Source organism: Dipodomys merriami, unplaced genomic scaffold (assembly GCF_024711535.1).
Source record: "Dipodomys merriami isolate MVZ:Mamm:240054 unplaced genomic scaffold, mDipMer1.0.p SCAF_367, whole genome shotgun sequence".
Taxonomy (NCBI): domain Eukaryota; kingdom Metazoa; phylum Chordata; class Mammalia; order Rodentia; family Heteromyidae; genus Dipodomys; species Dipodomys merriami.
In genome coordinates, this window is record NW_027205237.1 from 877,284 (window position 1) to 894,793 (window position 17,510).

General features: G+C 43.9%; 1 protein-coding gene across 8 annotated transcripts in view; it reads left to right on the top strand.

Moving 5' to 3' along the window:
* Positions 1 to 5,165: 5,165 nt before the first annotated feature.
* Positions 5,166 to 17,510, top strand: part of LOC138804504 (helicase-like transcription factor) — a 33,968-nt gene continuing 21,623 nt past the window's right edge. For all 8 annotated transcript variants that reach the window (XM_069988797.1, XM_069988800.1, XM_069988799.1 and 5 more), the window contains exons 1-8: positions 5,166 to 5,356; positions 6,412 to 6,619; positions 7,811 to 7,977; positions 9,573 to 9,706; positions 10,767 to 10,864; positions 13,327 to 13,401; positions 13,545 to 13,736; positions 17,145 to 17,240. In XM_069988797.1, coding sequence (XP_069844898.1) covers positions 5,337 to 5,356; positions 6,412 to 6,619; positions 7,811 to 7,977; positions 9,573 to 9,706; positions 10,767 to 10,864; positions 13,327 to 13,401; positions 13,545 to 13,736; positions 17,145 to 17,240 — 990 coding nt within the window. In that variant the 5' untranslated portion in view covers positions 5,166 to 5,336. The remainder of the gene's footprint in view (positions 5,357 to 6,411; positions 6,620 to 7,810; positions 7,978 to 9,572; positions 9,707 to 10,766; positions 10,865 to 13,326; positions 13,402 to 13,544; positions 13,737 to 17,144; positions 17,241 to 17,510) is intronic.

Sequence of the window (17,510 nt, forward strand, 5' to 3'; positions counted from 1 at the left end):
CAGTCAAAGCCTACAGGAAATGCTTATCTCCTGGGAAGGAGCTGTGTGAACCCCAGTACCACAGACTTCTCTGGGTGGGGGTTGAGATTGGAGTGTCTTTTGTTCCTGGGTTTTGAAACAACTTAGTCTGCTTGAAGGACATGCACCTGGGAAAAGACTGACTTCTGGAAACTGTTAGTCTGGTATTGGAAAACTATTCTGCTGACTGAACTTCATGCAGGAACTAGGCCCTAATCAACCATATTCCTTGTGAAGTGCTGAAGAACTCATTAGACAGTCAGCCTATAATGGTAACAGTAATGAGAACATGGACTGCTATTTCTGGACACCATATCCTGGATACCCCATGTTACTAAGAACTTTACTCAGCATTGATTATATATCACTTCTGCCTTGTTAGCTGTCTTTTACCCAAGATTCTGTCCCTGGATCTGTAGGGCCTAATTAAATGTAAGAAAACTCAGTTGTAAATAATGAAACCACAAGGTTTTATCTTACCTTTCCTGCAGGTTTTTAAAAAGTAGAGGGTCCAGAAATGGCATTGTAGCATTGTTCACTTCCCCGGTTTGGTCATTGTCCTAGTGGGACAATTTATTCCAATTCTGCAACCTTTCATTTGCTTGCTTTCCTGCTTTCCTTCCTTCTTTCCTTCCTTTCCTCCTTTCTTTTTTTGCCTGCCTGCCCTTCCTTCCTTCCTTCCTTTGCACTGTCCCTGAGCTTCTTTTGCTCAAGGCTAATGTTCTACCACTTGAGCTAGAGCACCACTTCTGGCTTTTTCTGTGTATGTGGTACTGAGGAATCAAACCCAGGGCTTCATGCATGCGAGGCAAGCACTCTACAACTTTGCTGTAAGTACAAAATTAGTTTAAAAGCTGAGAAATGGCTCATAAATTCTTTGGTATAATTTCTCATATTTTATGGCAAAAAGCAACACATTCAATGTAGAGAACATCTTACATAGACAAAAACAAAGGAGATGAAACTCCCCTAATTCTACCAGAGTATCTCCAATAAATAGTTGGTGTAAGTTCACTGTGATGTGTTATAAATGGAAGCTTTCTCTCAGGCGTGTGAACCTAAATTACACCATTCACAAAGGTAACACTTTCTATTCCTTCATTGAACTTCATTTGTCCAAAACCTTCAGTATATCTAACTAGAGATAAGTGAATTACTTCCTGGAAGTTCAGTCATTTTGAGACTTGTCGCTACCGCCTCGACCAGCAAGGAAGACGCGACACTGGACTCTTCTCTCTGCAGTTTATTCAGGACCTTTGAGTAATCTTCTGACCCCAACCTGGGGAGAATTCCCCACAGCCTTAAGTACCCGCTGGGTAGCCAACCCTGATACGCCACGTGGGAACCACCAATAGGTTCAGGTGCGCGGAAGCAAGCCAGATTCTTTGCCTTAGCCATATCAGGAGTTGTTTACCACAGAGAGCACTCGCCATCGGGAAGGCGGAGGGCGGAAGCTGGCACCATCTTCCAGGTGCGGCCTCTCACAGCTCTCTACAGAGACTTAAAGGCATTCGAATGGAAGTTTTGAGTTTAGTTCCCTTTCTTTCCTGGATACTTTTTTGAACTCCCATTCTTCTTCAGGTACTGTGACTGACAGAACTACCTGCTTCATGTGGGGGACTGGCTTCCTTCTGCTGCTGCTTAGAACCAGGATCTGAGGAAGGCCTCCACCCTCCGCTTGCTGCACACACATCCGGGACTCCCCTGGATTCTAGAGGTCCCCTTTGTAACCCCACACAGAGCCTCCTCACTTCTCTTAGTCCTCTCCTGCTCTGGCACCTTTCAGTCTCTGAGGCTGGCCTTAAGACCATAGAATCATGGAGCTGTAGGCTGGGAAAACAGGGCACAACTTTATGGTGATCTCCAGAAACTGCTTTCTGTCATCCTGTCTTTTCTGCCCACTGTGTGATGGCACTCTGGGCCTTTTCCTGAGACACTTTTTTCAGCAAATATCCTCACCTGTTATTATTGAAAATTCTCTCCTATTGACCTTTAACCTCCTTTTGGGTAAAAGAAGTAAAGCAAGTCAACACTCATCATACTTTCTTCCTGATTTTCTTAGTTTTTGACCAAAACTTGAAGTTTTATATTGAAGCTAGACTTTCAAGTACTCAGATTCTTTTTTTTTTTTAATTTAATTTAATTTTATTTGTGAACATACTGTACAGAGGGGTTACAATTACATGGGCAGGATAATGCATACATTTCTTACCAAGTATTGCAGCCTCCTCCTTTGTTTACCCTTCACCTCCCTTCCCAGCCTCCCCTCTCCCCCCCCCACCCAATCATACCCCTCAAGTACTCAGATTCTTTTTTTTTTGTCGGTCGTGGGGCTTGAACTCTGGGCCTGGGCGCTGTCCCTCAGCTCTTCAGCTCAAGGCAAGCACTCTACCACTTGAGCTACAGCGCCACTTCCGGTTTTCTGGTGGTTTATTGGAGATAGGAGTCTCACGGTCTCTCCTGCCCGGGCTGGCTTTGAACCTCGATCCTCAGATCTCAGCCTCCTGAGTAGCTAGGATTACAGGCGTGAGCCACCAGCGCCCGGCTAAGTACTCAGATTCTTAAGTTATTGTTTCCTCCAAAGTTTTCCAAATCTGACTTTGCCAAGTATAGGGCACATTTAATAATTGTGAAAATCTGAGTATGCTCACAAAAGATACTAGAGATTATTTTATGATTAACTTTGCTAAGTGATAAAATGATCTTTTAGTTACACAAGAAAATATCCATTGTTTTTAAAGACTTTAGTGACACATTAGATTGAGAAATGACAGGAGATATGAGGCTGGAGTGGGGAAAAGGGGACATAGCACAAGGAGTTGAATATATCATTCTTGAAGTTCATGCTCACTGAATCACACAGCCATGTGACACCATCAGTTTGCCTAAAGGCTGCAGGTATGTAATAGTCTAGCTGGGAGGTGGGTAGATGCAGTAGTTTTGGATTTCTTCTCCCTCTTTATCACTATCACCCAAATCTTCCAGCGAACTCTATTAGTTTCCTTAGCTTTAATACCTCAACCTGGACACACTATTTCCCCAACTATAAATTAGTTGCTACTATTCTTATCCTCTGTGACCCATTCTCCACATAGCTGGCAGAATGAAAATTAAAGCCTAGATCGTTTTCCAGTTTCCAATGTCCAATGACTGTCCATTACAGTTAAGACACAAACTTTACCAAATTCCAGTAAAATTTGGTCTCCCTTCTCCTCTTGGTGTGGCACTGTTTCTCTTTACTCATCCAGCAGCACCTGCCATTCTGCAGCTCCTTTTCCAGTTACAAATGTTCCTTTTTTCAGAAAACATTATCTAGTATGATAACTGCTGCAACGTTTTAACTAAACAAGTACATATTGCACTTGGTATTTTTAAAGCAAAAATAACAAAAGAATGATTATATGAAAGGGAATTGAAATTCAGCAGGTGGTGGTTCTGGGATGCAAAATGCCTGACCAAAGGGAGAGAAGTTTTAACCTGAGCAGCAAATTTTACTTCATATACCAAGTTCTTTGGCCTTGGGACAGTCATTATTCAAAGATCTAAAGTGTTCAAAGAACCACAATCGCACATTTAGATGGTATGTTTCAGCTGATTGAGGATGGCCTCGTTTGTGTCACACATAACACGTTATCAGCTTGTGCATTTTCTGGCACATGTTTCAGGAATGTACTTGGAATCTGAAGACTAAAGGTTGACCTGCCCTGCCACTGGTCTCATGGTGGGAAAGTAAAATACTTGAAATAACCTGAAATACGGCTATGCTATCGTTAACATTCTTCTGTGTGGAGGCACAAAGCGATACGTGACATGCTACACATGGGGGGTGGCAGCGCTTCGGCTTGGCGTGCACCCGTTCACACGCAGCCCACCTCCCTTCTCTTCCTAGCAGATCTCGGTAGTCTAAGATTGTGAACAAAAGCCCTCTGGAAACACGGGCTGCTGGCCACCTCTCGTGTTCTGCTGCACACACACGGCTCTCCACACACACCACGGGGTGTGTGTGTGCTGGTGTTGGCCTCAAGAAGAGCACTCTACCCCCCGGGCCACACCTCCACTTGGGGCCTTTTGCCGGGTCAGGGGAGGTGCAGGCTCTCACGCCTTCCTTACTTGGGCTGGCTTCGAACTGCGGTCCTCGGCTCTCAGCTCAAGCCCCTCTCCTGGGGCCGCGTGGCGCCCGCAGGCCCTGCCCAGCGGGCCGGCCTGGGCCTCGGGGTGGGATGGGGTGGGGAGGGGTCGCCCCGGCCTGGGCCTCGGGGTGAGGGCGGGGTGGGAAGGGGTCGCCCTGGCCTGGGCCTCGGGGTGGGATGGGGTGAGGGCGGGGTGGGAAGGGGTCGCCCCGGCCTGGGCCTCGGGGTGGGATGGGGTGAGGGCGGGGTGGGGAGGGGTCGCCCTGGCCCGGGCCTCGGGGTGGGATGGGGTGAGGGCGGGGTGGGAAGGGGTCGCCCTGGCCCGGGCCTCGGGGTGGGATGGGGTGAGGGCGGGGTGGGAAGGGGTCGCCCCGGCCCGGGCCTCGGGGTGGGATGGGGTGAAGGCGGGGTGGGGAGGGGTCGCCCCGGCCTGGGCCTCGGGGTGGGATGGGTGGGGAGGGGTCGCCCCGGCCCCGGCCTCGGTCAGCGCCGACGGCCCGAGGGGAACCGCCGAGGCCCAGGCGCGCTTTCCGCGTCCGGGGCCCTCACGCCGCCGGGCTTCGCACGACGCCCCGGGCGCGCGCGGCGGGAGTGCGGGCCGGGCCTGGTTCGGGCGTCGGCCCCCGGCGCCCAGGGCCCCCGAAGGCCCAGCTCAGCCCGCGGGAGACCCCACCCGGCTGCGCGGGCGCGTGAGGGGGACCGGGAGGGCCCGAGGGCCGGGCCGGCCTCGGGGAAGGCCGGGGAGGGCGCCTCACGCCCACGTCGGGCTCGGCCGCAGGCGCCGCCCGGCGCGCTCACCCGCCTCGTGGTTTTCCCGCGCGCCGCCCCGGGGGGCGGGGAAGAACCCGGATGGAACCGCCCTGGCGGCTCCGGCCCCGCCCACCGCCTTTGAATCGCAGAGCGGGGCGGAGTTGCACTCCGTTGGGCACGCTGATTGGCCGCTCGCCTCAGGATCCTCCTCGCGATTGGGCGTCCCGAGTGCCAATCGCAGAGCGTCGCAGGTCTCTCAGATTGTTGCTAGAAGGAGACGGCGTCGACGTCTGAGGAGACGCGCCGCGTCCCCGTCCTCGGCCCGGCGTCCCCATCCTGTCGGAGGCTTCTGGGCTGCGAGGCCCGGAGAGAGGTTCACCGAGGCCGCTTGGGAGGAACCGGGGCTGCCGGCGAGCCCGTCGCCACCCGCCCCGCGCCATGTCGTGGATGTTTAAGAGGTGAAGGGGCTGGGCCTGGCGGCGTCCCCGCGTGAACCTGACCTTCGCCGCGGTTCCTCCGCGCTCCCCGGGCGGGCTCGGCCCCGCGCCCTCCGCGGCGCGCGTGCGGCCTCGGGGAAACGAGAACCCGGCCCTGGCCGCGGTCCGTGCGGGGGCCCGGCGCGGGGAGCTCGGCCGCGGAGGGGCGGGGGCCGGGCCGTGGGCGCCCGGGCGCCCGGCGGAGGCACGCCCGCCGCGCCGCGCCGCGGGCCGAGTCCGTCCCCGCCCCCGGGCCGCCCGCACGCGCTTGCGGGGCGGCGTTCGCGCTCGGCCTGCGGGAGCGGGCGAGCCGCGGGCGGCCGCGCAGGCCGAGATCTCCGCTCCCGCGGTTCGAAGCCAGCCCGGCCAGCGGAGCCCTTGAGCCTCTGGGCTCCGGCGAACCCTCCCTCCCTCCCCGCCCCCGAGAGCCGGAAGTGGGGCTGCGGCCGCGGCGGTCGAGCGCCAGCCGGCCCGGAGCAGCGACGCTGGCCGGGCCAGCGTGCCAGGCCCCGAGGCCCAGCCCCGCCGCTCCGCGGAGCGTGGAGACGCCCGGGGGCTTCCTGCCGCCGGAGCCCGGCGAGGCCCGCTTTCGGCCCCGGGTGCCCCGCCGTGCGGGGCAGTGGTGTAGGGGCTCGAGATGACGTCGCCACACTCCGGGCGCCCCGGTGAGACGTCTTTCCGTTCCGAGGAGTTCAGTCACCAATGCTAGGTTAAAAACACCTGCGAGTCTCAGGAGACGAGTAGTTGTCACTGACATTCTGGCACGACGCCTTCCCGCTGCACCGGAGGTGGCGCTTCCCCGGGGAGGGGGTGTGTGGAGGGGATCTGCCTGCCCCACTCACTCACTGCCCGGCCATAGCTACAGGAGCTCATTCTGTTTACTGAGATCTCCACGTTAAGGTTTCCATCTGCTAAAATCGTGTGGGGAAACTGCTGGTCTGCCCTACGATTGATGGGCCCATGTACGGTCTTGGAGAAATAGTTGGTTAATACCAGGAATTTCCTGTGCCTTTTCTTTTCTTTTTTTTTTTAAACAGGGATCCTGTTTGGAAGTACTTGCAGACTGTCCAGTATGGTGTCCATGGAAATTTTCCACGCCTCTCATATCCAACTTTCTTTCCACGGTTTGAATTTCAAGATATTATTCCTCCAGATGACTTCCTAACCAGCGATGAAGAGCTAGATTCAGTTTTATTTGGAACATTGAGAGGTCATGTGGTTGGGCTACGCTATTACACTGGAGTAGTGAGTATAAAAGTAGCTACTAAATAAAGTGGTAATGCATTTATAGTATTAACCTATAAAACAAGAATATGTGTAGTTATTTTATTTCAAGTAAAGCAAGAGAGAAATTACCTTCGTTGGCTCACTTTACGTTTGTGTCATGATCATAGTATACAGACCACATTTGCCTGTCTTATCATTTGATTGTTACAGTAATTCTGAGATAGAGGATAGCTGTTAGCCTTTGCATAACCAAAAAAAAGAAACTGTAGAAGATACAAAGATTTGCCCCCAATGCACAAATTCTATGTTCTGAATGTCTATTTTTGTTTTATTTCATCATCATCATCTTCATTATTATTGTGTGTGTGCTTGTATACACATGTACACACGTGTGCCAGTCTTGGGGCTTGAATTTAGGGCCTGAGCACTGTCCCTGAGCTTCTTTTTCTAAAGGCTAGCGCTCTGCCACTTGAGCCCCAGCTCCATTTTTGTCTGGGCCGGCTTTGAACAATAATCTTAAGATCTCAGCCTCCTAAGTAGCTAGGATTACAAGCATGAGTTGTCATGCCCAACTTTTCTGGAAGAATTTGCAGAAGTCCTGATTCTGTTGTTTTTAATGTCTCTTCCTCAGTTTTTAGTTAAGTGGAAATGAAATGATATGAGTTGGAGGCTAGATTTAGTTTCCTCATGTGGTTCCTTTCTGACTTATAAATGCTTCTTCCCCCCTTTTTAGATTCTGGAGGATTCAAGCTTAGCAACCAACCTGCTTTGGGTTCAAATCTCAGCTCTGCTACTTATTAGATTTGTGACCTTGGGCAAGTTACTTGACTTTCCTGTGCTTTAGTGTCTTTGTTTAAAAAATGGGAATAATGCTGGTTGTGAGTGGTTCAAAACTCCATCTGTGCAGTATACTTTGAACAGTGCATGGCTTAGTAAGCACTTGATAAAGGTTAACTTAGGTATTGGAAATTTCAAGTGGTGAGGATCTGATAATTAGATATAACTATCTTTTAAATATTAAGTGAATATAATTAGAAAAGCTTTATAGAGGAAAAAAATCATTAGATATATTCTTTAATAGATTTGGTTTAAGTCCAAGTTTTTGTTACTATGTAATATTTAGCACAGAAATCTGAGACTGAGTCAAGCTATTATTTTATTGTGTGTCTGTATTTATAATGTAACAATGCCTGTTCATATTTTAATTAGGTTAATAATAATGAAATGGTCGCATTACAACGAGAGCCCAATAACCCGTACGATAAGAATGCGATCAAAGTGAATAATGTGAATGGAAATCAGGTTGGCCATTTAAAGAAAGATCTTGCAGCTGCTTTGGCCTCTATCATGGACAACAAATTGGCACAAGTGGAAGGGTAATGTACTTTTGGAGTTTAGTTTTGATCATTGTGATTTGACCATTAAACTTACTAGGGCTGCTTCTTATAGCCATAACGGTCCCATGACATCTTTTATCAATATGCCTCTAGACATATGTTCAGCTCTCTTATCAGCTGCTGCTTTCCAGTCATCACACATCTGTCCCTTGTTTTCCTATTATTGCCAGGGAGAAAAATAGACTTGGTTCCCACATTAGGAGGTATACTCCATCTTTTCAAGTCTTTTTGGTGCATACATTTGGGCTTTGGGGAGTGTTTAAATCGCCTGGCATCTGGGTTTATTTTGCCTGTACCATGTTTGAGAACTTTTCACTTTCATGGTCTAAAGGTAGACATTTTGTATTTTCTACATCATGTTGTCTAAATTTAAAAGTTGCTCATGAAGACATTTCTTTTGATAAATGGAAGATCTCATTTCCACACAACATCAGTTTGTCAGAACTTAGAAGTAGCTATTCGTGAAGTTAGGCCTTATATTTTTCTAGCTCTTCCACTACTTGTTGTTTCATTTCTATTTTTATTTTTGGGGGTGGGGGCTGGTACCTGTGGGCCTTGTACTCTAGCTTGGCGTTTTTGTTCAAGGCTGGTGTTCTACCACTTAAGCTACACCTCCACCTCCTGCTTTTTGCTGGTTAATTGGAGACAAGAGACTCAGGATTTTCTACCTTGTTGGCTTTGAACCATGATTCTCAGCTCTCAGCTTCTTGAGTAGTTAAGACTATAGGCATGAGCTATCAGCTTGCTTTTTCATTTCTTAAAACTTTCTGGTTACATTTTTAAAATTTTAGGCATTTGTGTTTACATCTGTGGGATGTTTGTGCCTCAGGCCCAATGACTAGGATATCTATACTCTACTCCCAGGTGGATTTGAAGAACAAATAAATGATCAGCAGTGTTTGACTTGGTTTTTGTCTTGCTTGTTCACAATTTTCGGACATGAAGGTGGGAATTTTTAGTGAATTCTTAGCAAGTTCTTAACAAATCAATTCCTATTCTCCTGGAAGAGCAACTTGTTCCTCTGATTCTGTTATCCTGAGCTTCACTTTCTCTAGTAAATGTACATGTATTTATTTGACAGCCTTGTTTTGTTTTTTTTTGGGTCCGGTCATGGGTCCTGAACTCTGGGCCTGGGTGCTGTCCCTCAGCTCTTCAGCTCAAGGCTAGTGCTCTACCACTTGAGCCACAGCGCCACTTCCGGCTTTTTTCTTTTTGCTTATGTGGTGCTGAGGAATCAAACCCAGGGCCTCTGGCATGCAAGGCAAGCGCTCTACCACTGAGCCACCTTCCCAGCCCCACAGCCTTGTTTTTAATAGAAGTTCTTTTTGTATTTTAAAACTACCCCAGTTTCTCAGTTTCATCTGGTATTATATGTTGCAGAAAACATGTTTCCTTCTGATGGTTGCTGATTATATTTCTTACCTTTTTGATCTTTTGTGTCTTCCCAGCTATTCCCTTCTTAATTCATGTCCATGCAGCATATGAATGGGATACTTGGAATATTTAACAGATTGTTAATTAGGATTAAAAAAAAAAACTTATTTTCCGTCTTTTTTCTCTCCTAACTACAACAGGGTAGTTCCTTTTGGTGCAAACAACGCTTTTACCATGCCCTTGCATATGACTTTTTGGGGAAAAGAAGAAAATAGAAAAGCAGTTTTGGATCAGTTGAAGAAACATGGATTTAAACTGGGTCCAGCACCAAAAAGTAAGTTTAGGGTTTAACTTAATATTATTTTGACATTGTAACATGAAAGGATTACAAAACATTTACACTTTTGTGTTTGGTCAAATTTAACTTGTTCTAAAGGTTCCAGGTTATAATCTAGATTATAATATTTATTTATTTAATTTTGAGTCTCCTGAGAAAATCTCTTGACTTTTTTCTTTTATATTTCTATTGAAATACAGTTAAAAGTCATTTAACAGTGGGCCAGATTCTGAGAAATACATCATTTCATGTTTTTGCCATTGTGTAGACATCACAAAGTACTCATACAAAATTCGGGGGCTGTGCTATCAGTAGGCCTACAGTCTTAGTAAGTCCTGGTCACATTGATTGAAATGGGAACGTGCACGCATGACCTGACTCATACATGCACAAGCAACCCAAGGAGATCCCATGTGTCTCCCTCAATTGCCTGCAGTGCTAACATCATGATTTGAATGTTGTTTTAATTTTAAAGGGAAAAAAAAATCATCTCCCAATAGGAAATGAAAAAGAATTAGTTGTTGATAGGATTTTATTCAGATAATGTGGAATTGTTTTAACGAAAAATTTTGAATGATTTATTTAAAGATTTTTGCTGTTATTTTGCAGTTCTGAGGCTTTGACTAGGATTCTCCTATATTTCCTGTATAGCATGTTATTCCCCCCTCCCCCTGCCACTTGCCCAATCCAGCTTTTCATTGGTTGAGTTGTATTTTTCAAACTTTTTTGTCTGAGTTAGGTTAGAACCACAGTCTTCCTGATCCACCTCCTGAGTAGTTAGGATTACCGGCAAGAGCCAACATACCTGGCCATAGCTTTAAAACATTTTTTAGGCCTAGAATTGTAGCTTAGTGATAAAGAACTTGCCTAAACTTGTTTTTTTCTTTTTCTTTCTCATGGTTCTAGGGATTTGAACTTAGGGCCTCACCTGTGTTCAGCAGGTACTCTACTACTGGAAATTCTCTTTGGGAATTTTTAATACATTAATGTGCTTTATGTTTTCTTATTTCTTTCCCTTTCATTTGGTGATTTTGTTTTTTCCGTTTATACATTACAGCTTTAGGATTCAGTTTGGAAAGTGGTTGGAACTCTGGAAGAGCTGGACCAAGCTATAGTATGCCAGTTCATGCTGCAGTACAGATGACAACTGAACAGGTTTGATTATTTATTTTTATTTTTTGCCAGTCCCTGGGCTTGAACTTATGGCCTATCCTTGGGTTCTTTTTTTGCTCAGTGCTAGCACTTGGTCACTTAAGCCACAGTTCTACCTCCGCCTTTTGAGTGGTTAATTGGAGAAGAATCTCATGAGTTTTTCTGCCTATGCTTGCTTTGAACTGAGATCTTCAGATCTCAGCCTCCTGAGTAGCTAGGATTACAGGCGTGAGCCACTGGCACCTGGCTTCTCTTTTATTTTGTATGGCAATCTAAAAGTGAATCTTAAAGGTTGAAAGTGGTGTTTAAAAAATAGGTAAATACATATGTGTTAATATTGGTGATTTTCAGATATGTGGAGATAATAATGAAACATTGTATAGTAACTAGAGTATACATGTTTTTATTTGTAAACATTCTTTAGAAAGCATTGGTAAAGAGTAAGGTTGTCCCTTGATATTCACAGAGAAAGGTTCCAGAATTCCCAAGTCCCTTACCTAAAGTGGTATAGTATTTGTATGTAACCCATGCACATCTTCCCACATACTGGACTCCTACAGTAGCAAGATTCTGGGTTGCTTACATTACGAATGTACTGCCAATGATGTTCAGGGAATGGTGACAAGAGAGTACATTATGTGTTCAGTATAGACAAGACCATTGTAGGCCTAACGAGTTTTGATCTGTAGCTGGTTGATCTTTGAAAGGAGGGCTGACTGTATGTTTGTTCATAGGCAGATATTACATACATAGAAGCACGCACATGACTGTATATAATGTTTTTTTATTCCGTGCAGATCTTAGTAATAGTTTCTGCTTTAATTTGTAATCTAGGATACTATCATGGTAGTTAGTTTGAGAAGAAAAATACACAAATTAATGTGGACCTATGAAAAAAATCAAAACTTGCTTTGATGTCCCTTTCAACTACTCTTACCCTTTTGGTCTCTAATTGTGGTCTTCATATTTTCCCCATGTGTTGTTTCAAGGGCACTTGAGCCTGTGTCTGGTGGACAAACCAGGGCCACCTCATGTCTTCTAGGCTTCTGCTTTGCATTCATATGTTAATTTCAATAGTAATTACAATTAGTGTGTATTGTTGTAAAATTGGGCTACACAATTTAAGATGAGGCCAGGCTACTCAGGAGGCTGAGATCTGAGGATCTCAGTTTGAAGCCAGCACAGGCAGAAAAGTGTATTTAACTGGTAAAAATTGGGAAGTGGAGCTATGGCATAAGTGGTACTAGTTTTGAATTAAACGAAAGGACAGTGCCCAGTTTCTGAGTTCAAGCCTTAGTTCTGGTACCAAAAGGAAAAAGAAAAGTTTAAATGACCAAAAAATTAGCATGTCACTAAATTGGCCTAATATATCATAGTATGTAGCAAGTTTCTTTTTTTTGTCGGTCCTGGGCCTGGGCACTGTCCCTCAGCTCTTCAGCTCAAGGCAAAGCGCTCCACTGCTTGAGCCACAGTGGTACTTCCAGTTTTCCAGTGGTTTATTGGAGATAAGAGTCTCATGGACTTTCCTGCCCAGGCTGGCTTTGGACGGTGATCCTTAGATCTTAGCCTCCTGAGTACCTAGGAGGACAGGTGTGAGCCACCAGAACCTACCTGCAAGTTTCTTATTGCTAGGACTTGGAAAAAGTAAGATGTACCCGATAGACTGTCAAAATAACTTGAATATGATTAATAGAACCACTGAACTTTACTTTTAGAAAAACCCTTGGAGACCATCCAAATTTAATTCCTTTTAAAGGTTTTTAGAAATGATACATGGCTCTGCCTAAACATACAGGTTTGTGTGTGACAAGTGATTTGACCCCTGCCCATGGACTCAAAGTGCCTCTATGTGCTCTGTCACCTTCTCAGGGTCTGTTTACAGGGCTTGGGTTGGAGTCAGGGCCTTTCGCATTGAGATGAGTGCTCTAGCAGGGAGCTACATCACTAGACCCTGTGAACTTTTTTTCCCCATATACATACATACATACATACATATATATATATATATACATACATATATATATATATATATATATATATATATGTGTGTGTGTTTTTTTTTTTTTTTTGTCGGTCATGGGACTTGAACTCTGGGCCTGGGTGCTGGCCCTCAGCTCTTTGGCTCAAGGCTAACACTCTACTACTTGAGCCACAGTGCCACTTCTGGCTTTTTCTGCTTATATGGTACTGAGGAATCAAACCCAGGGCCTCATGCATGCAAGGCAAACACTCTACCACTGAGCGACCTTCCCAGCCCCTCCCTATATTTTTCTGTATATAATTTCATATTTTTACAAGATCATTTGTTTAACCTTCAGTGAGCAGTGTTGGACTTTAAAGAATTAACTTATGTGCCTTTTGGCATATGAATTGTTAGTTATATTACATGATTTAAATCTGAAGTAAGTGAAATTATCACTTTAGTTGGTTTGCTTACTGATATTTCTTATTGGTGTTTATTGTAGCTTAAAACAGAATTTGACAAATTGTTTGAAGATTTAAAAGAAGATGATAAAACTCATGAGATGGAACCAGCTGAGGTACAGAAACAATATTTTCTATTTAAAACTTTAGGATTTAAAAACTCCAATTTATTTTTTATTTTCCGATAAGATCAACTTAGGTTCTCCATGTGAGAGGAGAGAGGGCTGACTGTGCTTCTCTGTGGGCATTTTATTTGTAGGCTGTTGAAACACCGTTGCTTCCCCATCAGAAACAAGCTCTGTCTTGGATGATTTCAAGAGAAAACAGTAAAGACCTTCCACCATTCTGGGAACAGAGAAATGACTTATACTACAACACCATAACAAATTTTTCTGAGAAGGACCGACCAGAGAACGTCCATGGAGGGATTTTAGCTGATGATATGGGTTTGGTAATTATTATTTTCCAAGCTAATGAGTTCTTATTTTATGGTGATATTTTCGTATGAAGTAATTTTGAAGTTGAAAAATAGGTGCCACTTTTGAATTGAGAGAGTTTACTTTCAGGGTAGACTTTTGAATTAAGAGTTTACTTTCTAAGGCTTTGCTGCTGAGAAGTTTCAAAATCTGGGATTCTATTACTGAAGTCTGCCTGTTGTCTCTTGTCAGAGCCAGACTCTGTAAGGAAATGAATTCCCTTGTCACCAGTCATTTCTCTTGAACATTAGAGGATGGAATCCATGACAAAATTACTTTCAGGGTAGAACAGTTTTTTTTTGTAGTATTTACTTAAAATAACGTTAAATTTTTTTGTTTGATTAAAGAACAATTACGTAATGGTAATGGTATAAATGTATTCTAGGTTTTCTTCTTTTGAAAGTCAGGGCAATTTATGAGCTTGCTTTTTTTTTTTTTTTTTAAATCACTTTATTGTGTGCTTTCGGTATGCAAAGCACTGTGCCAAATGATTTATTAGAAGAAATTCCATTTGAGCAGCAGTATGTCAAGGTTGGTATTATTATATATAAATTGGTAAGGAAACTGAGGCCCAAAGAATTTGGCTGCCTTGGTGAGTGGCATAACACCGTAGGCACTTTGGTACTTGTAGCACACTGCTCTTGATCACTCTTTATAAGCTTTTGTTGTTGTTGTTTTTGTTTGTTTGTGGGACTTGCACGCTGTCCTCAGCTCTTCAGCTCAAGGCTAGCTCTCTGACTTGAGCCACAGCATCAACTTTTGGTTTTTTGGTGGTTTATTGGAGATAAGAGTCTCACAGACTTTCCTGCCCTTGCTGGCATTGAACAGCGATTCTTAGATCTCAGCTTCCTGGGTTACTAGGATTACAGGTGTGAGCCATTGGTGCCCAGCTGTAAGCTTTCTTTAAACCAGTGAAAACAGTAGGGGTAGCTCAGTGGTAGAAGCATCATTGCATGACCCTGAGTGCAGTTCCCAACACTGCGAAAAGCAAAAAAGGTGAAAACAGTGTTGTGTAAAATTGTATCCCGCCACAAATACTATGATACATAAGAGTACTTAGTAGATATTTATGAATCATTAGACCAGTTTTTTCATGCTTTTTGGTCTTGGATTTCATTTTTGTGAGTGATACCTATTAGTATTTATAGTATTAGGCATTGAAAGAAATATTTAAAATATTAAACTTAAACACTTAAACTCCCAAATTGTTAATATAAATAGCACATTTTGGGGGGGGGGGGTCCGGTAGTGGGGCCTGAACCCTGGGCCTAGGCGCTGTCCCTCAGCTCTTCAGCTCAAGGCTAGCGCTCTACCACTTGAGCCACAGCGCCACTTCCAGCTTTTTCCTTTTTGCTTAAGTGGTGCTGAGGAATTGAACCCAGGGCCTCAGGCATGCAAGGCAAGCGCTCTACCACTGAGCCACCTTCCCAGCCCCTAAATAGCACATTTTTAAATGAAAGGCAGACTGTTCAAAAACGATAGCAATTTTGGTGAGAGCACTGTCTTATACATTAAAAACATTTTTTTTTCCATTTTTCAGTCAGAAAGTGACAGCTGAATTGCCACAACTGCTTCTTTATTCAGTGTGTTGTGACTATGTTGTTTTTGGTTGAGGTACATAAAAAAACTTAAGTAGTTGTAAAGGAGAGTATTTTAATAATTTTTCGATAACTAATAGATTCCTTCCTTAATGCTACACTAATATCCAATAAGTATTAATTGATTTGAAACTTTAAATCATATGAATGAACTTCTTATATTCTTTCATTAAAATCCAGTTGTTTGTCCTGTACTTGAGTGCGTGTTTTACCTAGGCATGATTTTATAACCAGGCTCACTTACGTAGACAACGTTTGCTCACTGTTTTGTGCAGATCTGCACTTGCTGTTGTGTTTCAACATACACTATTAGAGACTTGTCTTTTTTTATTACTGCCGATATGATCATACTAGAAAATCAGTTACATGTTTGTGAGTTCCCATATTCATAGTGTTAATAAAAATTTTGCAAAGTTCTAATTTTTGTTGACATTTCAGATTTTATCATTCACAAATACTTAGTTGTTTCCTGAAGTGACAGCTTCACTTTGCTCATTGTCAGGAAAGTATTTTCTAGACACTCACTTTTAAAGTTGCCAGTTTTTCAAGTTAAAAAAAATGGTTGTATGAAAAAAATGACTGACTAGCTGAGGTTACAACTCAGTCTCCAGTGATGTACTCCAAGCAACACTTGTAGTTTACATGTTCTTCCCATTTTGTTACACAGAATAATTAAACAGATGTGTGCATAACAGGTATAAAAATTTGCTTCAGTGAGAACACTCTTAAGAGGAACTGGCTTTTCACTTTTCTGTGAGTAGGTCTAGGTGTTGGGAGCACGAGGCCTAGTGTGTGGTTTGGTGCCAGCTGCCTCTGCTTCATGCTGAGACACTAGCACTCCTCCACCAGAGCCTTCAGCAGCAGTAGTGCACATGATTTCCAAATAAGGTCTGTTTTACCAGCGCTGTAAAAAGTTTTGACCTGATTCTTCTGAAAGGGTCCTGGAGCCACATAGGAGTCAGTGGGGGACCACAATTCGAAAAGTGCTTTTTACTGTGCTTTAAAATTGCCAGAGATTTTTGCTAAATTCCACTGTAGATCATTTTAAAAAAATTAGTTGGTTTCCATTTAAGAAAAATGCACAGGACTTACCCTTTATGCTTCTGATAAGTTTTGGTGTTTAATTTTTGGTACTATTTTCAAATCAAATTTAATGAAATTATTGCCTTCATGTACACATGGGAATTACTGTTCACTTAAAATTAGTTCTGAACTTCATAGGAATGGCTTTGAATAGTTTGCATAATAAAATTGATAGTTCAAAGATAAATGTAGAATCTTAGATCTCTAGTCATTCAAGTAAATGACGTTTTTCAGAGATGAATGTATTTTACAGTAAACCACTTAGTAATTCCTAATTATGATTTGAGGAAAAACATTTCTTTTTTTTTGGGGGGGGGAGGGGGTCCAGTCGTGGTCCCTGAACTCTGGGCCTGGGCGCTGTCCTTCAGCTCAAGGCTAGCGCTCTACCACTTGAGCCACAGCGCCACTTCTGGCTTTTTTCTTTTTGCTTATGTGGTGCTGAGGAATCGAACCCAGGGCCTCAGGCATGCAAGGCAAGTGCTCTACCACTGAGCCACCTTCCCAGCCCAAAAAACATTTCTTAATGGAGTGAAATAGTCATTTTTTTTAACATGTCTATTATTAGGTATAATAAACATATACTTTCATGGCTTTTGGATGCCACTCAGTATTTGGTTACTTTGTTTTCAAATTGGATATGGACTACTTTTGGTCAACTGTGTTTCAGAATTTAACCATATGTTTTTAAAAAATATTTTAAAGGGTAAAACTCTAACAGCCATTGCAGTAATTCTTACCAACTTCCATGATGGCAGCCCTCTTCCTGTTGAAAGAGTTAAAAAGAATCAACAGAAGAAGGTAAAGTACTAGTAAATGTGCTTTGTGTGAAATTTCTCTTACTGTGAAGTCTTTAAAGTTCATTAAAAAATAATTGCCAAAAAATTGATAATGTCTGATATTTTCAGAAATATGTTTAATGCTCTTTACAGGATGTTTATAAAAGTATCAGTCTCGGTTTTTGTGTATACTGCTTAATGGGGCTTGAACTTGGGGTCTGGATGCTGTCTGTCAGCTATTTTTTCTCAAGGCTGTCTTTCTACAACTTGAGCCACAATTCCACTTTGAGCT